Below are 26,172 nucleotides of genomic sequence, written 5' to 3' on the forward strand. Positions count from 1 at the left end.
CATTCCGTTTCCAATCTTGTCCTGGCTGACAAAACTATGTGTTGCCCCATAATCGAAAAGTGCGTGTGTATCTACACCACCAATACTCAAGGTCCCTACAATCATTCAGGCTGAGTTCTCTACCCATTCCATGTTCCATGCAATATGATGCAATAATAGAAATAGGTCAGGGCTAAGTGACGTACCAGTGATCGCTCGGAAGGTGCTAAACTCGCCAGATTCCTTCGAAAGCTCATAAACCCGCTGTGTTGTGGTATGTCCCTTGCCATGGGTTAACCTGTCCGCATCCGCGCGGTTTATCTTCTACTCTCCTTGCAACTTCGATCACTCCCTCTTGTAGTGCCCGGTCTTTCCGCAATGGAAGCAGGATCTACCGTTGTCACCTTTTCCTTGCCCTTGGTCCATTTTCGGACAGTTCTGGATCGCATGGTCCTTGCTACCACAACGGGTGCAAGCTCCCATCGCCTTCCAGCACTCGCCCCCGTGCCTCCTACCGCACTCGCCCCTGTGCCTCCTACAGCACTGGGCGCACTCAGATCGACTTCCCGAAGACTTACCGCCTTCAACGACCTGCTCTCTCTTCCTCTTCCGGTCATTTGACTTGCTTCCCAAAGCATGTTGGGTGTGCGACTTCACCCAGCTTTCCTCAGCAAGAGTTGTCTCCAGCAAGGCAACCTTTTCGACAAGTTCCGAGACAGTACGAAACGTGAGGACAGAGCAGTGTGTCCGAAGTTCCACCCTTAGACCGCAGAAGAACCGACATACTTGCACCGTCTCATCATCCAGTTCCTTCCCAACATACCGCCTGAGACTGTTGAACTCTTCCTCATACTCACGCACAGTTCTGCGACCTTGGGTGAGGTACAAGAATTTTGCTTCAAGCCGATCCCATGCTTCGGCTGGGAAGTACTTCTTGTTGAACTCCTACTCGAACTCTTCAATCCTTTCGATGCTTCCTCCAATACGCTTGTCCACAGCAACCCACCAGTTGTGCGCATCCCCTTCCAAGAAGTGGACCGTGATATCCTTCTTGTAGTCGTCTAGACAGTGATTAGACTTGAATTTCTGGATCAGACGGCTCCTCCACTCATCTGCCTCGATTGGATCAGTACTACCTTTGAGGTGTTTGGTCCCCATACGACCTATGTGTTACAAAACACTCAGGTAATCCTCCTTTTCACGGCCTAGACTGGCTCTGGATCCAGCTCTACCACTTCGGCCTTTTCTCGGACCCGTTCTCCTCCGACGAAAGGAATAGCCGTAGGAATCCGAGTCGACTGCCCAACAGACGAATTCACCAATGGTGTGAATGCCTGAGTCAGGGTCGTTATCTGCGTCGCCATCTCAGTTAGGGTGTTTAGCACATCCCTCATGGATGGCTCTGCGGTCCGACGGCGTCTACGTCCTGTCTATTCATCTCTCGCTCCACCAGCCGGAGCCGAGTGACGTTCCGCATTAGAGGATTCAACGACTTCCTCGTCAAGCTGTTCCAGGTTGCGGTTAAGAGGGTCATCCTCCACCCGAGTCCCGGTATCAACAAGGTTGGTCTGAACCATCAGTGTTTCCCCAGCGTTCTGTCCAATCTCAGGTCCGATTGGAGTTGTGTTCAATGGATTGCCTCCTCCCTTATCTTTCTTTCCCCTTGTTGATTTGCTTTTTCCAGCCTGAGGATAGAACATGTTAGCGAAATCACCGCAACATATAATACATCCTAGACTAAGCAAAATGTTACCGTGAGACCCGAGCCAGATGAGTGGTTTCCCCATAACCCAACTAATCCTAGAATCAAGCATGCTCTGATACTAAGTTAAAGTGCCCTAACCCGGACACTTGATCCAGTGAGGTTCCTTAGGTTCGACCATTGCTTGACCAGGCCGACCAGTCAGTTCTTAAAGTCTGATTATTTTTAAGTCAAATTCGGACAATTCTGAGATTCATAAGATAGAGTCTATATGTGTTTTATTAGAGTCAATATGTTGAAAGATAAACTGATTCCCTTATTTATATCACAAAGGATTCGATACAATTGTTAAGTTTGCACTATAGGCTATTACAATGTTCGATCCTAAATTAGTCTATCCAACGACCCATCCATCTGCGGCCTCGTGTCTTCACGGCTAAGCCAAGTCCTTCCCACGATCACCATCTTGTCCTAAAACCAACAAAACGTAAGTATCTATCCGATAACTTAACCAGCCAATTTCTAAAGCATGCAACAATAAACGGTTGTTTCTAAGTTCAACCCGAAAATCCCCTTAGTATAATCCGACTTATCCAGTCGCTTAACCAGATCAATCAAGTTCAGTTTGCGGATCTAGATCAAACCGTCTTACTCACTGAACCATTCGGATCGGCCATAACCCGATCAAGCCAAACGGGTATGATCTGTGATCTATCGGATCCAACACTTAAGCATCAGATCGCATGATCGGACCGGATCTAAGCCATGATCCATTATCCGATCCTAAGACCAAGACACTCAATCGTTCATACATAAGAAAGAAGAAAAGGCCAAGTAAGGATTTGAAGGACGAAATTGATTTAGGCCGATCGTCCATTGCCCCGTTTGGATCCACGTGAAGGCCATGGCGATGGCTTATCCAGTCCATACCTTAGACGTGCGCTCCGGAGTTCCATTCGCAGTCTGTTTTGCTTTCTCCCTTAGATCCACCATGTTCGGATCAATCTTCAAGATCCTATGGTTGGATTGCCTTCGCGGCCTGATTCCGATTAAGTCTTCCCTTTAAAACGCCCAAGTTCTCTCTTTCGGTTTGCCTTTGCTTTCTGATCGAGTTTTGTGTTTCCTTAGGGAAACTATATCCCAAAATCGATCCACAGGCCTTATATTTATAAGGAACTCGGCCAGAAACAGTTATGGGCGAAAATGCACATTTTGGAAACCGCCTGGGTAGTTATCCATACGCGCCCCTTCGGCCAGAAACCAACTCCAACTGCTTGACATGTTTCCCACAGCGCAAGGCTTAGTCGGACCAGTCCAGCTCCGCACCTGATCCAACTAACTACTCACAACCACCCCGAACCCGTCCAACCCGCCCAACCGGTGAACATTCCACTCGGCTAAGTTGAGCTACCCGACAGTCGGTCTAGCTGGTTGAGCTCAGTCTACTAGCTGATCGAGCTGATCTAGCTTAAGTGAGCTCGTCCAACTTACAGCTCGACCAGTTCTCCAGCTCGCCCAGCTCGTCCAGCTCGTTCCACTCTTCCTTAGCTCGCCCCAACTCCTTTTCTTCATTTTTTCCCTTTTCTTGGCTAAGTCTGAATCATTACTCGGAATTAACCCTTTGTTCAGACCATGGAACGCTTGCCATTGAGTCTTTTGACCGGCTTGGACGTTCCCTCGTCCTATGGCCCGTTCCAAAGATCTGTAGCAAGGATCGGGGATGTTACATGCTCTATCGTCACATCTTCGCCTGGAGCGGCCGCTCTTTTCAGAGGACAGGTTGCTCCGTTTCTGCAAACCCATAATTTTTGAAGTCTCTCGGATTTTTCTGCTTTTTAACTTGAGGCTCAATAAACTAAAACCAAAAATAAGAAAAAAGAAAATCCTAATGATATTTACACCCACCGGTGGGCTGCCTCCCACCAAGCGCTTGGTTTAAGTCACTAGCTTGACTTGGTGATAGGGATCAGTCGGGTTGAGCATGAGGGCTTGTTCCTAAACAAGCTCAACAATCAGACATGTTCAGCTTCAAGACTCTGCTCAACAACCCTTTTACAGCAGCTTCCCCTTTTTCTTTTAGCTCATGTGTGAGAATAACTCTGACTTTAGAGAAAGCTTTAGTGGTACCCTAACACTTTACCTCATAACAATGGATTTCTCATCACACTTCTGTGGTATAGTCATTGTAGGGTCGCCCTTGACCCTTTTCTCCTGGTATTTTTTCTTTCACCTTTGCATTCCCACTGAGTTCCTTAATATCATTGTGAGAATCTCCATCCAGAACTTCTTTGATCTCACTCTTATCACCAAACTCCTTCTTAGGAAAAAAAATCATTTGTTCTCCACTAACCATTGAGATGCAAGAGGCGTATTAGATTTGTGATCTGGACAGCATTGTAGAAAACCTTTTTGTTGATGTTGGAGAAGGATACTATATTATTAGGCAGGTCGATGATTGCTCCCGCTGTAATGACAAATGACCTTCCAAAGATCAAAAGCATCTCATGATCCTTGCTCATCTCAACAACCTGAAATTCAGTATGGAGCATACAGTCCCCTACTTGGACAGGAAGATTGCAAATGGTGCCATAAGGGACTGCCGTGGATGAGATTCCAAAAGCGTGAGTCACCAGAGAAGGGTCAACATCAACAATACCCAGCTCGTCAAAAATTTCCTTTGAGACAAGATTTACACTAGACCCGGAGTCACTAAGAGCTCCTTTGAATTCCACTCCAGCAATGGAACATGGAAAAGAAAACTTTCCAGGGTCATCAACCTTAGGATATACCTTTAGTGCTGGTGTCAACGCTTCAGTAAAGAGAGCTTTAATTTCCTCTTAAGTTTCTCTGCAATTTTTGAAGAACATGTGCAATGGCCTAATCTCCTAAGCATGTTCAAATGAGATCTTTTTACGAAACCTTCCCACCATCTTCCTAACCCAACCAGCTGCCTACATTAATGGGATCCATCAGATGTTTAGGTGGAATTGGGTAGGGAAACTTAGGAACATAGACTCGAACTGGCGGTCTCTGCAGGATTGTCGGGAGTAGTCGCTTTAGGGCTAGTACGGTGCTCTGTTCTCTCTTATGCGCCTAAGGCAGTCTCAACAAACAGCTGCTCCGGTTATTTTCCCTCAGCTTTCTCATATCTCAGTTTTGTTGCATTACAATGCTCAACCTAAGGATTAATCACACTCTTTCCGGGAAGGGTACCTTGCTTCCTCTTGACACTTCCAGCTGTTTGAGCAATCTGAGCATCCATCTCCTTATGTGGCTAGCAACAGTGTCGTACTTTGTACTCAGATCGGTGAACATGTTGTCCATCCTGGTGTTGATGTATGTGGTAACCTGATTCAATGCCTTGGCCTGAACCTGCTGACCCTACAACAGCTGTTGCATCATCATACCCAGACCCTTCAGGTCATCTGGTTGATTGTTCCCCCGACAACTGGAACAGCTTGCTGGTTGCTCTGCGGCTTCTACTGATTCTGATTCTGATTCTGACCCACGAACTGGTTTTGTGCCTGACTGAAAACAATATTTTTACCCTGAAAGTTCCGTGGGAAGCCTTGCTGATCTTTTCCTTTCTTTTCAGCATCGGGAGCAACCTCTTGAGTGTTCTGAATCTGCCCAGCCATAGCCTCCTCCATGCTGAAGATTTTCCCTTGGTTGTTTTTAGTAGCTGATCAACCTTGCCTGTCAGCTCATCTATCTTCTGGCTCTCGACACTGTTGACTTTCTGGGAGTGGTCGCTCTCAATCAGCTTAAACGCTCCATCAGTTGTCTGAATCATGAAGTCTCCATTGCTCGAAGAGTTTAGAGCACTTCGGTATTCCCAGTCTACTCCATCATTGAAAATTCCCAAGAGGTAATATCATCAAATCCATGGTGAGGGCATTCTCTGCGGTAGTCATTGAAACACTCCCATGCCTCGCAAAAAGGCTCATCAGGGAGCTGTCTGAAAAAGGTGATCTTGTTCCTTAATGCAGTTGTTCTCGCCTTCGTGTAGAAACTGCTTAGGAACGCTGATTGGACCTGTTCCCATAAAATAAGAGATCCAGTGGGGAGAGAATTCAACCACCGTGCAGCTTTCCATCAAGAGAGAATGGAAATAACATGCATTTGTTGTAGTTTGGTGGTACGCCATTCGTGCGAGTAAAGTTGCAGACTCTTTCGAAGTTCTCAATGTGCTTCATTGGAATCTCTGTCGGGAGACCGGTGAACACTTTTCTCTACACCAGATTGACCAAAGCAGGCTTGATCTCAAAGTCCTATCTGAGGCAGGGTGGAGGAGTAATGGCAGAGCGCGTAGTAGGGAAGTTATGCGGAAGGTTTCTCTGCCTGATTGGAGCAGCTTGTTCCTACTGTTCCTGATGCTGCTGCGCGGTGAGTAGAGCAGCTTCCGGCTGAGCTTGGATGGTCTGCTGCATCTGGAGCATCTGTTGTTGCATCTGTTGCATTGTGGCAGCGAGATCATCCTGGTTGTCGTAGTTACCCATAGTGGTGTTGGTCGGCCTTGGCTGTTGACGTTTTATTCTTTCTAACCTTGCTAGCTCCTAGATGGTAAACATAACTAATTCTCCTTGTGCGTTTATCCGAGTATGTCTACTGGTCATGTACCTGGAACATTAGCTGGAACAAAAAGGATAAAGCAAGTTAGAGGTCTTAGCCTAAATATATAACCGAAAAATAATGGTAAAAAGCTGGTCCTCGGCAACAGCGCCAAATTGATATTAAGTGTATACGCACACCAATTAACTTTGTTGGGGGAAAATATTTCATGAAGTGATTGCTCCAGCTTCAAGGTTCCTGCCTCCGAGTTCTGGGGTCCTACCCCCGGGTCAGGGTCTTTCCTCTAGCTTCCGGCTTTCAGGCCGAATGATTTCTCTTGTCTTAGGATAAATGGAAATCTCCCTTTATATAAGGTAACCAACTTAGACAAGAAGGAATCTTCATAAGGAGAAAGAGGAAGTATTCAAATATATATGGGCACCCTTAAGAAAAATGAAAATATTCTATTATCTAAAGATATAATGATTATTTCCAAATTCTAAGGGAAAGGCACGACCTTTACTATAAATATAGGTTTGTTAAACCTAAAGGGGAGGTCAAGACGTCCACAATAGAGAGAGACACAAGCTCATCATCTCTACAGCCACCAAGGTAACATTTCATACCTAGAAGACCATCTTCATCGACATGCTCACTAACCGGCGAATCCTTGCGATTACTATTGATCATATGAAGATATATGCTCACTACAGCACATCTACAACTCCCCTTATCGGCTCAGGCTACGATCTGCAGCTCATCAGCAGGAACACATCATGCTCATTGAAGCATACCGAGACATCATGCTTGATGTAGCACATCGACGACCCTACGATCTGTTCCAGTCATGCCCCCTCTAGAACATATAACTCCTACGAACTACAGAGCCACATGCTCCTTATGCTACGTACCCATCTAGGCCATGTGCCCACTAGGCCACGTGCCCATAAGGCTACGTGCCCATTTAGGCTGCGTGCCTCCATTAATATGAACTATGAATGGCTTGATCCCCTTCCGAGAGGTATGTAGGCAATCCCCACTAATGGTTGAAGCTATAAATACCAAATACCTTCCACAGATCCACGCTGAGGCGCCCAAGGAATGCCCCTGGTAGTCGAAACCATCGACTATAGATCAAGAAGATCCTATGATCTTCACTATTGACAAGAAGCTCCTGCCTAAGGAACAATCTCCCCTGCTGCAACTAAGGCACTAACGACATATATTGGCCTATACCCATATGGCAGTATCCTAAGAGCAAGATCTCCTGGTTTATCAACAACTGAATCAGGAGAAAGCACTACGACAACATGTCTCCTTCCCTATCATTCCTTAGAGCTGAGCACGAATCGCTTGTACACAAAAATACCCTAACAGTTTGGCAGTAGAAGGAGGGGCACTTTTAAACTACGTGATGATGTGATAGGCGGAAGAGATACTACACATATTCCTGCAAAATCTCTCAACCCCAACCACCTGGGGGCAAGAAATGACTTATTCTCATCAGACCCAAGACTTACGCAGCTGTAGAACACCTCTTCAAGGGAGGATAACACCATACAAACAAGTGTAGCACGACGCAGCAACTAGCAATGAGTTCTTGCTGGTTCCAGGTCCCATCCAGGAGTCACACTCCTACCATCTTTAGTTCCTGCTGGCTCCGGCTCTTAACAACTAATATGACCTCTACAGTATTTGGTTCATGCTAGCTCCAGGTCCAAACCAAGAATCGCTCCTCAACAATATTTTGTTCCTGCCGGCTCCAGATTTCAACCATGGATTACACCTCTACGTTCTTTGGTTCCTGCTGGTTCCAGGTTTCAACCAAAAATCAGATCCCTACCGTCTTTGGTTCCTGCTGGTCCCGGGTCTCAACTGCAAAGCATGCCTCTACAAACTTTGGATTCAATATTCTCAACCGGGGGCATTCATCACCAACATCAATATCAATGGATAATCCACTAGCATCAATCTAGCAAACCCTGGACGCAACCAATGTGTCCAGGCTCGTAACTCTGCCCCATATGAGAAAGATGAAAGGTTCAGAAGCCCCACCCCCCCCCCCCCGCCATTAATATGTCTTCCCCAGCTTATGTGCTGGAGAAATGCTAACTCTAAGCCAAGACGTGCTGGACATCATATCCTCTACTCATTCAACACAAAATGAGAAAAGAAGCAGCAAAACTCACGTTCCTGCTACTACTCACCCAGAAGGAAAAGTCAAACTTCCAGGTTTCGGGTTCCAGCCTCCAGGCTTTGATCTCAGGTTCCAGTCCCCGGCTCCGGGCCTATGGCTGCTCACCTTACAAGGAGTAAAAGTCCAATGAGGCCACAGTTGCACCCGTTGCCAAACAACAAGCCCCATCAATCTTATGACAGCTAATTCCTAAGGGAGCGGGTCTCAACCATCAACAGCTTTGCAAAGCAGAAAAGCAAGCTCCAACCACCTTCCTACCGCTTCTCATGGAAATATACCTGATATACTTCTATAGGAAGCTAAGGCCACGTGCCTCTAAAAGCCTCCAAGGCTACACGCCCTTACATGTTCCCAAATGTATCTGCATCTATAAGCTTCTAAAGATACAGTTCCGAGGCTACATGCCTTGACGAACCACTAAGGAAGACACGACCAGGAGAAAGGCAGGGGCAAATACGTTAAGCGTTAATCCAAGGGGCAACATGCGTTTCGTTCCCCTCGGTCGCATCCGAGCAGGCAATCATCCCGCAACTGACTCCGCACTGGTTATGTATCAAACCTCTTAAGCTACGTCTTCCTCAGACAAAAAGGAATCAATTTTCATAAAACTATAGGTAACATTATACGAAACATTCATCGTATAACTGAAACCTAAAGCGGGGAATTGTTTTCTATGACTATCGGCCATCTTAACATGGATAACTCCAGCAAACTTATCCTATCAATCTCGACAAGCGCTCTTTGGCCTTCGGTCGATTACGCCTTCCAGTAAAAGTCTGAACCCGAATTTGGCATCCCCTTTAAGGACGATCGTAAACTAACATGACCTTAATGTTAACACGAAAGTACCATGGTCTAATCCTTGACCTACAACGTCCTTGGCTATCTGAGTGAACACATCCTTCAAGCCAAGCCAAACTATTTGAGAAACCATCGCTCCATCACTTAACGGCTACGATTTGTCAAAAAACGTTGTGTGACTATTGAGAGAATAATTATCGTATAGCACACAGTCGGAAATCATATGATAAATTCTTCGTAGAAAAACTCAGTCCTAACAACCAAACGGTTAACAGAAAAAAAAACCTAAACTTGTCGACAATCGACCAAGTTCGATACATTCCACAATTAACTTTAAGCCCGCTCCGTTATATCCATAACACGCGGCATGTAAGGAAAAATTCGTAACAAAGCTCCCAGAGCAATACGAAACATCCTCAAAAATGCACGAAATAGATCTCGAAAAGCCAGCACTTCACAAATCACTATGAAGGAAAACGCTTCTTCCCATGGACAAATTTACGCGACCCCTCGGTCCTAATTCCTCAATCGCAAATCAAACTATTAGCATCCAAACAGCAATAACAGGTTTTGCTGCGAAAATACGCAGACAAACCAAAAAGGTTTCTCCGATGTAGGGTTAAGACTAAACTCTTGCAGCACCGCGAAACATCTTCAAGCCCGCAAACATTTCAAACACGAAACGCGGCATGCAAAAGAAAAACAAACCTTCAGTATCTCGAGACGTCGCAGACGCTTGAAAAATAAGCTTTTCGACAAAAATATCTTCCTCGATAAAACACCTTCTCGGAAGACCAAACAATCATACGCACTAACATCTTTGTTGGGGTCAAAAACGGTTATCTCGAAATCAACGTTTAAAATCACATTTCCTCGCGGAGACCTTCTCAACACACTCTCGGTAAAAGTTCCCGAGCGTAAGTTTCAAAGAGAGACGAACCCCGGAACTAAAAAACAAACAGTCCAGCTTGACTGATGGCCGAGCTGGACCGAACGGGCGACCAGCTCGGCCATCCGCCGAGCTGGACCTGTCAAGTTCGGCGGATGGCCGAGCTGGGTCGAAACGTGCGACCAGCTCAGCCATCCGCAATGCTCCTGTCCTAAAATTGTATCAAACTCGCTCTTGTTTGGTCTCGATCGGAAGTACCATTGGAACTCTACGATTCAGAACCCGCAAGAACTCATTTTCTCGAAAAACGTTCGGATTGATCGTATAAAGCGATAACGGTTAGTAAAACACCTCGAATTGCCTATACGAGGGGTTTGGATGTTCTTTGGAATCGACGTCGTTTCGAAAGCATTCCCTTTATAAAATCGTAAAAACGTTTAGGTCGGAAAATGGCTCGAAAGAGTCCAGGACGCCGCAAAGAGCCCACTTAGGATTTTATGCAGAATCAAGCCCAGTCATTACGACAGTTTATCATTTATTACTCAGAAGAAGATAAATGTCAAGTTCCGAGGATAAATGCAAAGTTTCCGAAGATAAACACAAAGATCAAAGAAAAATGGAAAGTTTCCGCAAAGTGATAAACTCAAACAAAAACGAGAAAGGAAGGGGGAACCGACATAGGAAGATATATAAGAGGAGCCAAAGCCGGAGGCGAGGGAGAGAGATTTTTTAGACCTGGAAGAACTCTGCTAGCTTAGGAAAACATAGAATTTAGGCGGCTCGATTTTACTTAGACTCTTTTCATTCTTGTTGTAAGACTAACTTGGCTAGCGAAATGCTGCCCGTCTTATCTCTTGCGAATCCTGTAACCTTGTTCTTTTATCAATCAATAATACGCCTCTGTGCAATTTACTTTCAATATTCTGTTAGCTTTGCCTCTTTCGTTTTTGTGTGTTTACGCAGATAATCTGGGACCTCTGGGAAATTTAGAGTTTCTATCTTTCCTTATTTTACGGAAAAACGACAGTGTGGACTTCGGTTCCCACAATCTTCTCAAACACGTATCCTTCGCGAAGAGTCAAAAACGTTAATATCTACTGATAAGTTTGTTGCTGATCATAACAAACTCTCAACGTCCTAAAAAGACTAAGCCATCTCGTAGAGATAGTTCTCGAACACCCAACACAAGGGTAATAGCGCTAGATAAAAAATCTGAAATTTTGGTCAGCACTTTCGGGAGACTTAAAAATTGTCCTCGAAGAGATGCTCGATTCCTACCATACAAGTCACGTAAGCCGAGAACATATCACGGACTTTAAAGTGGGATGGAATCAGGTCAAAAACGATACGGGAAACATAAGACGAAGTAGTCATGACACCCCCTAAAGCTGTGATTAGTCTTGCCTTAAACCCAGCACACTGGTCTCTAACATCTCTAGGCATAGTATCAAACACCCTGATACGAGATCCCAAAATTTGTCTCTTGGATAATATTCGAGCGTCTTCAGAAATCCTGAAAGTTTACGCACTGCGGAAAACTATCGAAACAGATCACAGATATAGGAGTTCACACAAAGTTAGTTTACCAGATGACAACTCGTAGTCTTCCCCCTACACCCATATAAAATGCCATCGGCAGCTACATGCCTGATAACCTCTACACGACATATAAACTAGACCCTAAAGGTCTCGCTGGAACACAGCTCATAAGAATCTTAACTCCAAGACGAACTACGAAAGGCTTGATCCCTTCAAAAAGGGTACGTAGGCAGCCGTCATAATGCTCAGCCCCAATCTTATTGCATTCCACTCTCACAAGAACGATAAGACCACTTACTACGGACCTTTTCAACCATTAATTCCGCCTAACTTGCCTAACTTGCCAAGCCACTCGCTAGAACCTCACTCTAAAAGCTCACAATTCTAACGAGCTAGGGGGATAACTGTTGGGGTCAAAATCGGTCACGGCGGAATAAATGTCTAAAAATCCCCGGAAAATATTTCTCGCAATATAAATACCGTATATTTTTTATTGGAAGGGTTGTAGGACGTTCTAGAATTATTTTATCGGCAATAAGAAGCAAACATTGTTGGGGTCAAAAACGTTTATATCAAAATTAACGTCAAAAATTGCGTTTCTGTACGAAATATTTCTCGACACACTCTCGACAAAAGTTCCTGAGCAAAATACTCGAGAGAAATGGATCACGGAACCAAACAAGCAGTCCAACTCGTTCGTTCGGATCTTTTGATCAGGTGTAGAACTGCACAGATGCATCAGATGTTTAGCTATGGATGAAGACCTTCCCGTGGTTTGATTGAGCCCATCTTTTGAAACAGGATAGGGCTTTGAGTTAGCTTTCCAATGACACCGGTCTGATGTCAATCAGCATCCTGTAGCATAAGCTATGCCCATTTTATTGAAGGGTGGACAGAGCACACCGTCCAGCTCGGCGGATGTCCGAGCTGGATCGACCAAACGACAAGCTCGGCCATCCGCCGAGCTGGATCGACCAAACGACCGGCTCGGCCATCCGCCAAGCTGAACTAGTCCAGCTTGGCGGATGGCCGAGCTGGATCGACCACGCGACCGGCCCGACCATCCGCCAAGCTAAACCAGTCCAACTCGGCAGAGGGCCTAGCTGGATCGACCACGCGATAAGCTCGTCCATCCGCAGAGCTTGACCAGTCCGGTTCGGCGGGTGGCCAAGCCGGATCGAACACGCGACCAGCTCGGCCATCCGCCGAGCTGGAGCAGTCCAGTTCAGCGGATGGCCGAGCTGGGCCGAACACGCGACCAGCTCGGCCATCCGCCAAGCTGGACTAGTCCAGTTTGGCGGGTGGCCGAGCTTGGACGATCATGCTGTCACAGTCCTGTTCTCGTAGCTCCCTCTTTCGGGATTGGATCGAACATGCTCTTGTTTCATCTCGATCAGGGTCACCGTCGGAACATTACGATTTAAAACCGCAATAACTCGTTGTCTTGTATGAAGTTTGAATTGATCGTATAAAACGGCAACGGTTAACAAAACACCTCGAACTGCCTCCACTATACGAGAAATTTGAACCTTCTTCGGAACCGACGTCGTTTCGGAAGCGCTCTTTTGATAAATCGCAAAAACGCTTAAGCCAGAAAATGGCCCGAAAGTGTCCAGAACGCGTCTAGAAGCCCACTCGCGATTTTAAACGAAATCAACCCAATCGTTATGAGGGTTTATCTTTTATTCTGCATGAGAAGATAAATCTCATATTCAGAGGATAAATGTGAAGTTTCCAAAGATAAACACGAAGATCGAAGGAAAATGGAATATTTCCGCGTAGCGATAAACTCGACCGAGGGCAGAAAGGGAAAGTGCAAACCGCCTCTAGGAGGAGTATATAAGGACTTTGAGGTTGAAGAGGCAAGGGACAATTCTTTTAGACTTAGAACTCTCTGCACTTAGAAACTTTAGGCATTATTCTCGACATGTTATATTTCTATGACTGGCACCCAATTACCAGACGAACTCGCACAGACAGTTCGATCTCTTTTTTCTACTCTTTCAATCGAACTACGTTCGGCTTGATCCTCGAAAGGGGTACATAGGCAGCCTTTCATAAGATTCAGTCCGAAATCAATCAAAACCTTTTTCGTATCTTTTTGTTTTTCTGTTATCGAGCTGCGACTCAACTAGGGTTAAGGTTTTAGGTTGCTAGAACTAGGTAATTCGCTGACAGCTCTTGCGGCCGAAGCTTTTATAATCTCTTGTAAAGATCGCAAAGCTCTTACGCGGATTCGAAATAAGATCTACCTTTTCTATAAATTCGTTTTTGTTATCTTTTCATATTTTCCGCATTTATTCGGTTACTTGTCGTTGGCTCTCGCAGAGAATCCGGGACCTCCGGGAAATTTAGGGTTTCTTGACTTTCCTCCGATTACGGAAGTCGACAAAAATACCTTCCTCGATAAAACACCTTCTTGGAAGACCAAATAGTCATACGCACTAACATCTTTTCAAACACGTATCCTTCGCGAAGAGTCAAAAACGGTAATATCTACTGATAATTTTGTTGCTGATCACAACAAACTCTCAACATTCTAAACAGACTAAGCCATCTCGTAGAGATAGCTCTCGAACACCCGACACAAGGGTAATAGCGCTATATAAAAAATCCAAATTTTTGGTGAGAACCTTCGGGAGACTTAAAAATTGTCCTCCAAGAGATGCTTGATTCCTACCATACAAGTCACATAAGCCGAGAACATATCGCGGACTTACGGAATAAGGTCAAAAACGATACGAGAAACGTAAGTCGAAGTAGTCATCGCACCCCCTAAAGCCGTGATTAGACCAAGGTCTTGCCCTAAACCCAGCACACTGGTCTCTAACATCTCTAGGCATAGCATCAAACACCCTCATACGAGATCCCAAAATTTGTCTCTTGGCGAATATTCGAGCGTCTTCAGAAAGCCCGCAAGTTTACGCACTGCGGAAAACTCTCAAAACAGATCACGGATATAGCAGAGTTAGATTACGAGATGACAACTCGTAGTCTTCCCTCTACACCCATATAAAATGCCATTGGCAGCTACATGTCTGATAACCTCTACACGACATATAAACTAGACCCTAAAGGTCTCGCTGGAAAATAGGTCATAAGAATCTTAACTCCAAGACGGGCTACGAAAGGCTTGATCCCTTCAACAAGGGTGCGTAGGCAGCCGTCATAAGGCGCAGCCCCAATCTTATCGCCTTCCACTCTCAGAAGAACGAGAAGACCACTTACGATAGACCTTTTCAACCATTAATTCCGCCTAACTTGCATAACTTGCCAAGCCACTCGCTAGAACCTCACGCTAAAAGCTCACAATTCTAACAAGCTGGAGGGCTAACTGTTGGGGTCAAAATCGGTCGCGACGGAATCAATGTCTAAATGTCCCCGAAAAATATTTATTGCAATATAAATTCCGTATAATTTTTATTGAAAAGGTTGTACGATGTTCTAGAATTATTTTATCGACAATGGGGTCAAAAAAGGTTATCTCGTAATAAACGTCCAAAAATTACGTTTCTGTACGAAAGATTTCTCAACACACTCTCGACAGAAATGGATCACGGAACCTAACAAGCAGTCCAACTCGTTCGTTCTGACCTTTTGATCAGGTGCAGAACTGCACAGACGCGTCAGATGTTTAGCTATGGATGAAGACCTTCCCATGGTTTGATTGAGCCCATATTTTGAAACAAGATTGGACTTTGAGTTAGCTTTCCAATGCCACTAGTCTGACGTCAATAAGCATTATGTAGCATAAGTTATGCCTGTTTTATTGAAGGGTGGACAAAGCACACTGTCCAGCTCGGCGGATGGCCGCGCAGGATCGAACACGCGACCAGCTCGTCCATATGCCGAGCTGGACCAGTCCAGTTCGGCGGATGGTCGAGCTGGATCGAACACGTTCGGCTTGATCCTCGAAAGGGGTACGTAGGAAGTCTTTCATAAGGTTCAGTCCGAAATCAATCAAAACCTTTTTCGTATATTTTTCTTCTTTTGTTATCGAGCTGCAACTTAGCTAGGGTTAAGGTTTTTGGTTGCTAGAACTAGGTAATTCGCTGACAGCTCTTGCGGCCGAAGCTTTTATAATCTCTTGTAATGATCGCAACGCTCTTACGCGGATTCGAAATAAGATCTACCTTTTCTATAAATTTGATTTTGTTATCTTTTCATATTTTCTGCATTTATTCGGTCACCTGCAGAGAATCCGGGACCTTAGAGAAAGTTAGGGTTTCTTGACTTTCCTCCGAATACGGAAATCGACGGTGCAAATTTCGGTTCCCACAACAAGGAGCGATCATATCCTACGAGTATCACCTCAACCGAGAAACAGGTGGGGAGGGTCCTTTTAAAGATTCGAAGAACTACCATCAGAGCATGCAAAGCAATAGGAAAGGGTGCATAAAAAGAAAATTACGAAGAGCCGTTATTCCAAAAAATCAAAAGGGGCTACAAAGAGCCATTATTCGAACAAAGAGATTCGACAAAACCCGAGCTTAAAAAAAACAACAAGGAAAAATCACTCAGAAAGAAGGTTCCTCCGAGAATCGCGACCCCACAATAGATTTCGGGGTGGCGACCCGGGAAAAACTCCCCGACTGCTGGTCGATCCCCCCGGACAGCAACAGATTTCGGCGATACTCTTCTTCAGGATCCCAGTGCTCCACCCGCTTCTCCAGCCATTCCTTCATGAGCTCCCATCTGGTAGATACCCTCACCTTCTGAACCAACAGATCCCGGCAAGCCATCATGTCTTGCACCTGGGTACGGAGAAAGAACACCTCGCCAATCAACCTCCGATGAGCATCCACCAATGGGTCATGATTATATATGGCTTCAGCACCCGTTGATGAGGTGGAAGATAAACCATTAACCGATGAAGAAGCCCTTGCCAATCTTGGCGGAGGGGTATAAAACGGACGCCTTGTTCGTGTTTTAGCCTTCTGGTCCTCATCATAGATGGCTGACACCGAGAGCCTCACCACGGTCCCTGGAAGAAAGCAACGCAAGAGATAAGAAGACAGAGTCCTATCAGGCGAAAACTAAAAGGGGAAGGCTTACCTCAAATACGGCTATGACGCAAGGCCTCCTTGCTCACCAGAAAAATCACCCATCGGAATCTTCGGGGAACTCCTATTATAAGCTTCACTACTGCTTTTCCAGCAAAGGAAACCGGACGAGATACATCTAATGGAAAAAACCAAGCATCAATAAAAACGAGGCCCCAAAGGAACGGTAAACATAAGGCTCGAATAAAAGAGAAGAGCTTACCGATGGTACGCCAGGATGTAGGATAGCCGAATGGCTCCCGGATCTTCATGAATACATACCGGTTGTTCTAACTATCCCAAAAGAGATAATTACCCCTAATACCCCTTGAAGGTTCCTCAACTAAAGGAGTGCCATCGCGGGATCGGAGATGATAAAACCTTGCTTTGTTCACTAGAGGGGCAAAGTGGTAGGAGTATAGAATCTCGTGTACCCCGACGGAAAATCCATGAAGTTTCCCGAGTACTTGGATAGCCATCCTCCAGGTTAGGGGAGTAAGTTGAGAAGGACAGAAACCGAAGAAAGAGGATACTTCACCTATAAGGGAAGGGATACCGCCCCGGAAGCCAGCCTCCAGATACGCTTCATAGATAGCTACCTCATTCGCTCCTCAATCTGGAACACGCTCGAACACGGACGTACTCCTCATCCCCAATGAAGGATGAATCGCATACTTCCTCCGCATATCAGCAAGATCTCCCTCTCGGATCTCGGAACGGGGACCATCATCGAAGAAACAGGAGCGACGCCGTCTCAGGGGCGCAATCGGGATCACTTCACTATCAGCCTTTGGAGCATCTCCCTAAGAAGGAATAGGAGTTGAGAAAGTATCGGTGAAAAGACGACGTGGCCTTGAACGACCACCCACGAGTGAGGACGGAAACGTAAGCAGTTCAGGATTCATCTTTCTCGAGATCAGCGCTGGAGTTGGATTGAGGCTGATTAGGAGGTATCGCAAGCCCTTATATACATCCGGATCACCCCTCCTCGTAGAGCCGGAAAAGGAAATAAGGGTGTTTCCAAATATCCCAGAGAATCCTTGGCCTTAACGACCAGCATTAAAAAAACGAAACTCGGTCCTCATAGGAGAAAGGGAAATCCTCCCTAGGAAGGGAAATTTCGCAGAAAGATAAAAAATATACGTACCTCTTAAAAGAAGAGTCTGACTTACGTATCCTTCGAAGCGTCCAGAACCTTCAACAAAACTCGTACCAGCCTCCAAACCTGCCTCTACGCATCACATTCAAACGTTCAGGCCTCTTCTTCAAAAATCATCAGAGCTCCAGACTCCATCATCTCCAAGGCATCGCTGAAAGCCCCGAGCTTCGTCACCTTTCATTAGAATCAACAGTTAAAGAAGATACCAGCAGCTCCCGGCCTACTACAAGGGAACTAGTCCTCCCCCGGGTTCACAGTATGGCTCCGGCCTGAGAGGAACCCGCGATATCAGGATTACTGGAGCGATGTCTTACCTAGGGGAACGCTGGTGAAAATGAGCAACTCTGGTTGACTTGAGTGCACAGGTTATTCCCCGAGTTCGATGACGAAATCGAGAAATAAGGGGCAAACTGGTGGGGAAAAGTACTCAGGTATTAAATCCCTCCAGACCTCAGGCAGGACACCGGCCTCTGGGTCCCCGCTAGGAGACGCTCTGGGTCCCCCTAGGAAGCACTTCGGGTCCGGTCCCAGGGACAACCCCTTCCTCCGGGAAAAGGAAATCTTTCGATATAGAGAACCTTCCATATTTCTGAATATAGAAGAGTTTAACCTACTCAAACCCACTAAGGCCGGCCTCAAGACAACTATATAAGGGGAGCCGACACTTCAAGACTTAATGATTAGAGCTAGACGACTAGAACTAGGGTTCCTATTTAATATATTGTAGTTTCGGCTTGGTTACTCAATAAAACATCTCTTCAAGTCTATTTCTCTCTAAATTCATACGAAATAAAAGCTTGTCCAACGTTCCGTGATACTCACAAAGATCCTACACAAAAATCCATTAACACACAAATATGCTCTTTGCTAGGCAATTCACTACAGTGAGCGATGTGACCAGGATGCCGTGATGTGGGACTATGACCTTCTCTTGCTCCTTGGCTGTGAAGCTTATTTCGTCTGTACCCAGGAGCAGGCGTTTTGGCTTGGCTGCCACTAGGCCGTGCTTGGCGTTCCAGGTGCTCTTTGATATCACTCAAATTACCTTAAGGGATGAATTACTCTCTCAAATAAGAGGTTCGGATGTAGTACTTTGGGATCGAATCCACAGAGACTCTAGGATTACACAATAGATTACGGTTTTGGAATAAATCTAAGATTAAATGGTTTATAAGTTTTAAAGCAGTTAATGGAGTGGTGAGCAAGTGTATTGCTCGATTGATTTGTTTTGGGGTTGTTAACAGTTGAGAGAAATAGCTAGATTTAGGTATATTCTCAGGTATGATAAGTAAAACTCAATTTGGGTTTTTATGGGTTTATTGATGTTAATCATTCATGAATTCAAACTTTAAATATAATCAATCTGATTATCTAATCTGGATCTCGGATTTCAACTCTCGTATGTTAATCACGAGAAAGTGTCGATCGATAATTCATAATAAATATCGATCGATACACCTTTCAAAATATCGATCGACAGGGCTATCGCTGCGTCGATCGATACCTCTTCCAGAAAGCTTTACGGATAGGTTTGATCTAAATTCTCTAACTCACTAGACCAACTCTCGTCTGTATCTAGTCAGTTAGATCATACTAGTTATTTTCAGGTATTGAGCCAAGCAATGGCTTGATCCTAATTAATCCTAAGATCTAAATTTAAAGGGTGATCAATCCTAAACTTAGCTTTAAGCATAACTAGATGAAAGAATTACATTTCTAAACACCCTAACAATTATTGTTGTCAGTAATACATTTATCAACCTATTGAAAAACCTAAATCTAACAATATGGATTCCTCAGACATCTTCATGAAACACATAGTTATGATGGTCTGAATAATACTTAATTAAAATGAGTAAATAGAGTAAGCAACAAAATGAATAAAACCAAAGGAGTTCAACATCTTCTCTGTCATGCAGTGTTGATCTATTTCTCCAATTCTAAGCTCTCCCCTTTCAATGGTGGCTTCTTGCTTCCTGTAAACTAGGTCTAAAAAGGTCTATAGGCGAGTCTGCCTCTAAAATGATACAAAACCCTAATAAATAGCTTAACAGGCGGCCGGGGACTTAAAATGTAATTATTGAAACTTTTGTGAAACTTTAATTCTTCTAATTTGTCATAAACTCTCGGGTGGCTTCGCCGTCGATCGATATGAAAAGCTCATCATCGATCGAATACAATGAGTTGAACTAGATCGAATGATACAAATGAGATCGTTAAAGAAAGGAACTAAGATTGGGATGAAAAAAAGGTCGATGTATATGTGTAGTTCTCTCTATTTCAACGTGTCCTTCTTCATGTCTGTTCCTCTTCCTTTATAGTGAGTCGACCTCGTGATCTTCGTAACTGCTCCGCGATCTCCGGGACCCCAAAGTCTTCGTTTTCGAGCTCGATTGCCCGCTATGGGCCATAGTTCCTTACGGCCCATATCTTTGATTGTTGCCCATTAATGTACTGACCGAAATTGGGTCCAATAAATGTCCCCCAGTCTCTTTTGATTTGATCGAAAAGAAAAGAGGCGGTTAGTTATCAACTCGGGTTTTGTCGTTTGATAACCGATGCGATTTTGGTTTGATGGTTTTTGGAAAACCGTTGTTTGGCGCGTAAATTTCATTTTCTTTCTTTTTTTTACGTGTAACGGCTATATCAGCCGCCGCTAGGGCGAAACCTAGGTCATCATTATCTTTGTCGGGGATGATGATAGAGCCGTTAGGATGGTTATAAATACGTGAGGTTTCTCGTTTCAAGTCCAATTCTTTTTTGCATCTTTCGTTTTACTTTTGCTCTTAAGGTTTCCTGATCACCGAACTTGAGATGTCTTCATCGTTCAGTTTCCCTCGTCCGACGACTACAACCGATGATCTCGAGAATCTCTATAAGGCGTACGGGGTTGAACGCGCCGTCGTTCTTGATTTGGCCGGCGCAACTGAGACTCCCGAAACCGTACGGGGAGGGTATTGTGGAGCCTATCTTTCTTTCTTTCATTCTTGTGGTCTTACATTCCCGATTCCGGAGCCTGTGCTCGAGATCCTGGCGGAGCTTGGACTATCGTTTACTCAAGTTCTCCTAAATTTTCTTAGGCATCTTATTGCGTTCTCGGTTAGGGCTAGGGAGGAAGGTTTATCTTCCGGAGTCGGTGAATTCCGACACCTCGTTATGGTGCAGCGGATCACTCAGATTCCTGGTACTTTCCCCGTGTCTCCGCGCCCGGGTTGTCACATCATCGAGGACGTCCCTTATCGCGACGAGAAGTGGCGCGAGCAGTTCTTCGTTTTTAGGGTAGATCGAGCATCTGTGGGCAATTTTGATTTCTCTCGACTTCATCGGAGTTGGGCTGAGCGTATTGGTTATTTTTTGTATCTGAGTGTCAGCCTTTCTCTTTGGGGAATTGGCGATTCAGTTTCTTATTTTTCTTTGATTGTTTCAGCCCCTTTCGAAAGTTCTTTGATGTCAGACGAGATGCGTGGTCTGATCGGAGTCCTTCGGAGAGGTTGTTTGGACTGGTCTTCGTTTGATCAGGCTCGGATTCGGGCTGCCTTCGCCATGCCGGAAGGGACTAACAGCCTTTGGTTGGGGGTTCTGAGGATGAGGCCGAACATTCCCAGGAGCTCATTGTGACTCATTATGTTCGGGCTCAGACTTCAGATCGATTGACTAGGCAGCTCGTGAGGAGGTCATCGTTTCGTACTTCTGGGTCTATATCGAAGAATCGAGCCTCTGGTAAATCTACTTTGATCTCAATTCATGACTCCGACGATGAAGGTGCTTCGGAGGAGAGGCGGTCTCCTGTCTCGTTGAGCCCTGGTTCGGGAGACGAGACCGTTGCCGCGACTCGCAAGCGACGCCGGTCGTCAAAGGACACCTTGCCCGGTCCATCTCGTCCTAGGTTTGTCCTTAAGGGAGACGGTTCTTTGTTCGCGGCCCAAGGTGACCTAATTTCCCTCGCTGGTCGCATGAGGTCTGCAGGCTGCCGTCTCCCATCTCTTGCTTCTTCGGCCGAGAAGGAAGCTTACGCCACAGTTGCAGTTACGTCTTTTGGAAAATCGCTACGAGGTACTTATTCGCCTGTTTCGTTTTTTTATCAGGTGATGGAAACTTTTAATGAATATGTTGTAATGATGGAAGATCACGTCGTGGCTTCTCGGAACGACAAGGAAATCGAGAACATCGGTTCCGAGATTAAGAGGCTTTCGGAGGAGCTCGAAGCCGCCAAACGAGAAGGGAAACAGGATGCCGAAAAGATCGAGGCTTTGACTGAGGATTGGAGGAGAATTCACCTTGAGAACGAGGCTCTTACGACCCAGGTGGTTGCTCAGAAGGCGAAGGTCACGGCGCTTGAGGTCGAGAGGGATCGAGACATTCGTCGTGCTTCTCGCATTGCTCGTCGTGATATCGAGCAGCAGTGCCGAGAGGTCCTCGAATCTTTGAAGGATAAAGGGTCGAGCAAGAAGAAGGAAGTGTCTGCTGAGATCCAATTGCAAGAGGTGACCGCCAACATCGATCTTCTGGACCAGCTCAAGAACGGGGGCCTAACCGTAGACACGGAGCTTGCTCGTTTAAAGGAGATGGAAGGGGATTGTGAGGATCTCGTTGCTTCAGCAGCCGTGCCGGATTGGTCGATCTCTGAGCTTGATCTTCCTCAATCTCGAGGATTCGGTGGATCAAATCGGGGGGTCGTTTGTCCCCGATGATTCCGCTTCTAGCTAATTTTTGGTTTAATATTTTTTTGCGTTTTGTTTTTCGCGATCTTTGATCGTGATGTTTCGGATATTCTTATCGGATAAGCATAATGTTTTGGAATATCTTTGTTTCCTTTGTCTTCGGGATTCTTTTTGCTCGGGTCGTTGAGTTATGGCGAGGCCTTGATCTTTATAAAGCTTCACTTTGTCTTAGGATTTACCATAGTGCTTTGTTTAAATTCGTTTTGCTTGCCAAGGGAACATGGCATCGAGAAGATGATACCACTCAAATTACCCTAAGGAGTGATTTATACTCTCTCAAATAAGAGGTTGAGTTGTAGTACTTAGGGATCGAATTCACAGGGAGCTAGGGAACCTAGGGATTCTAATATGATTTGTTAAGCAAGGATGTTTTATAACTTTTAAAAGTAAATTGCAGTTTTATATTGAACAAGTATTTGTTCAATAGCAAGTTTTGGGGTTTTGGTGCTTAAAAGGAAATAGCTAGACTTAGGGTTATTATTCAGGAAAGTTGGAATTATAATCCTATAGATGCCTAATGAGTTGCATCCATGATAATGTAAAGCTCAACTATTTGATCAACAAGTCTTTCGGCCTTTGCGAGCATTGACTTGTTGACTATTAACTAGATCTATGATCTCAACTCTTGTTATATTGATCTATAGAAAGTGTCGATCAATATTCCAATGGGCGTATCGATCGATACACCTTTTGCACCGTCGATCGATTATTCAAATATGATATCGATCGACGCGCTCTAGTCAACCTTTATGTGCAGGTTGAATGAATGCTTACTAAGCTTACTAGATCAGCTCTCGCCTTGCTCATAGCAAGAAACATAGCTCTATTAGAATGTTTTCAGGATGAGAATAAAGCTATGGCTTTTATCAATCTGTCCAAGGGCAGGTTCTAGGTAGCTAATCTAGAAATAGGCATTAATGAACAATCCTAAAGATGATTATCACAACTCAGCAATCTATAGTTGGGGCTAATCTCTCCTAACCTATTTAAACCCTAAAATCTAACAAGAGAAACTACTCAAACATTGCTTAGCAATTCATAACAATGGTTAAGTATAAAAACTTCATAGAATAAATAAGATAAATATCAATGGAGTTCCAATCACAAATTATAACTTTGGATCTTTTCTCCTTTCTATCAATAAAACAATGAAACACAAAGAAAGAACACACTGCCTCTAACATGGCGGCAAAGATTATATAATTAGGGTAAAACACGTCAGAGGCAATCTTGTAAAAGAGTAAAATCTTGGGCTTCAAGTCGCCTGTGACCAAATGGGCCTTTTGCGTGCTTCGCTATCGATCGACACCATGACTTGTGTATCGATTGATTCTAGCTCTCCAATATCGACCGATTGTCGATCTCGATGGTCATCTCGGGTGCTTGCTCCAAATATCTCCAAAATGCTCCAAAATCATCACTTATCTCCAAAACATTCATGATCTTATAAATATAATAAATAGACTCTATAATAAGATAATTATTAGTAAAAACACCTATAAACTTTGGATGAAAATGGGACAAATCCATAGTCAATCAACTCCCCCAGACTTACCCTTTTGCTTGTCCTCAAGCAAAACAAACAGGCAGTCTCTCTGAAAGAGGTTTTAAAACAGTAGAGACTCACATGATTTAAAACTTGGAATCATCACCTCTACAATATTGCCATCCACATCTAAGAAATCCTAATCACAAAAGCACATCATACCAAATTCATCTAGCCAACAACTTAGCATAAAATTATCTTTTATTCCCCTCTACCAACCTCATTTCTTAGCATAAAATAAAAGTGAAGGCTTTACCTTGGGAATATCGATCACAGGATTCAAGCATTCTCAAACAAGTATCTGGACCTGCAGGTAAACATTAGTTCATATCATCTCTCTCTATTAATTTTCTCTCTTGGTTAAAAATCTGCTTATATGCAAGATCATTAACCAAGATTAGACAGGCTTCCATGAATCAAGCCTTAATGGTGTTTGCCACAAGTCTTGTTCACTTCTTTTTGACCTATATCCTAGGATTATTTGTGAAGCAAGCCTTAATGGTTGTAGCCACCAAGTCATGTTCTAATCCCTTACCAATGAAAATCTTATGAAGCAAGCCTTAATGGTTGTAGCCACCAAGTCTTGTTTGAATTCCTTCCTAATAAATTTCTAATATAATATATATATATATATATATATATATATATATATATTTTATAATCTAAATTTCGAAAATAGAGAGAGAAAGGGTGATAAATCTATATACACAAGGCTTTACCTTCCAGACTTGTTTGAAGAATCTGATCTCATGTATACCAAGCCCCAAGACAAGCAGTTGTGTCAGGTTTAGTGTTGGAGGTCAGCTTTGGTTCCTTCAAAACAATCTTAGCAAGAGTGGTTAGTTGACAGGTTGATCCACATTAGTATCTTTAGTACTATCTGCAATCAGTAAGTCTAGAATGGTGCTAAAGAGTGGTTAGATATCTAGCAAAATGTATAAGTTCATAATCCCTTTCTTGACTCAATAATAACTTAATTTGAAAATATTTATAATAAGACTAATAAGTAAATAAATATCAGTAAACCTCTCCCCAAACTTAAACTACACTGTCCCCAGTGTAAAATAGGAACGATATACCAGACCGGAATATATGTCGACCGATTCAAGGATGTTGTTGTCGGTCGACGCAGGTAAGGCTATGTCGATCGATGTCGACTTGTTCGCGTCGGTCGATATAGATGGCAATCGTCTACTCGGATCTTCTTTCTGTTTTGTTTTTTTTTTTTTTTCATATGACCTGCAATAATTAAAAACCAACATAAATAGTAAATCAATGAAAACTTAATAAATATTACCAAATAGTGGGTTGCCTCCCACTCAGCGCTTTGTTAAGTCATTTAGCTTGACTTTGGAGGTGTTTTGGCTAGTAGAGTTGAGAACTGGGACTTGTTGGAAAGCAAGTATCCATCTCCTCTTTGCGCTTGTTGAACCATGTAGCAGTGAGGTCTCTCATTGCTTCATCCCCTCTGCACCATTTATCCTTCATTGCTGCAGTTTTGTTACCAATTCTCGGCAATCTTTCACCAAGACTTTCAAGTTTGAATTGATGTCTGGTAAGTGCGGCGTAAGTGTCAGCTGAGATCTCCTTTCCATGGTAAGGTGTGTTGGACATGTCAGATGTCGTCTTTGGTACTAGCCGGCCTCGATTTGTATCATTGCCGATCGATGCTGAACTGATGGTGTCGATCGATTTGTTGTTGTGTCTGTCGATCGAAATCGGTGCTTCTGGTCGACGCGCAATGTAACTCTGAATCTCCACCAACTCCCTTTGTATAGCTTTAACCTTGTAGGTCAATGCACTGATGGTAAGATCCATTGGGAAATAGATGTCATCACATCTCCCATCAAGCCTCTCCTATGTAGTTTCCAGAGCTCTGTAGATCCCTTCTACCAACTGATCTATCTCTTCTCTGGTGTGGAAATTCGGTTGAGACTTCATCGTGTGTGGGCGTGACGGGTTGATGTCGATCGATGCGGCGAAGTGGTTGTCGATCGATGCGGCGAAGTGGTTGTCGATCGATCGATGGTGATTGACTGCTGTCGA

At 44.4% G+C, this 26,172-nt stretch overlaps 1 protein-coding gene and 1 non-coding gene across 2 annotated transcripts; both read left to right on the forward strand.

Annotated features, from left to right (window-relative positions):
* Window positions 1–5,561: 5,561 nt before the first annotated feature.
* On the forward strand, window positions 5,562–5,668 carry LOC125584786. The gene has a single exon (XR_007321694.1). It is a non-coding gene; the product is annotated as a small nucleolar RNA R71 (small nucleolar RNA).
* A 15,005-nt stretch (window positions 5,669–20,673) lies between these two features.
* LOC125583128 (uncharacterized protein At3g60930, chloroplastic-like) lies at window positions 20,674–22,550 on the forward strand. The gene is made up of 3 exons (XM_048749702.1): window positions 20,674–21,205; window positions 21,287–21,435; window positions 21,498–22,550. The coding sequence occupies exons 1-3, from the start codon at window positions 20,674–20,676 to the stop codon at window positions 22,548–22,550; spliced, it is 1,734 nt and encodes a 577-aa protein (XP_048605659.1).
* The last annotated feature ends 3,622 nt before the right edge of the window (window positions 22,551–26,172 follow it).

This window comes from Brassica napus, chromosome C3 (genome assembly GCF_020379485.1).
Source record: "Brassica napus cultivar Da-Ae chromosome C3, Da-Ae, whole genome shotgun sequence".
In the NCBI taxonomy this organism is placed as follows: Eukaryota; Viridiplantae; Streptophyta; class Magnoliopsida; order Brassicales; family Brassicaceae; genus Brassica; species Brassica napus.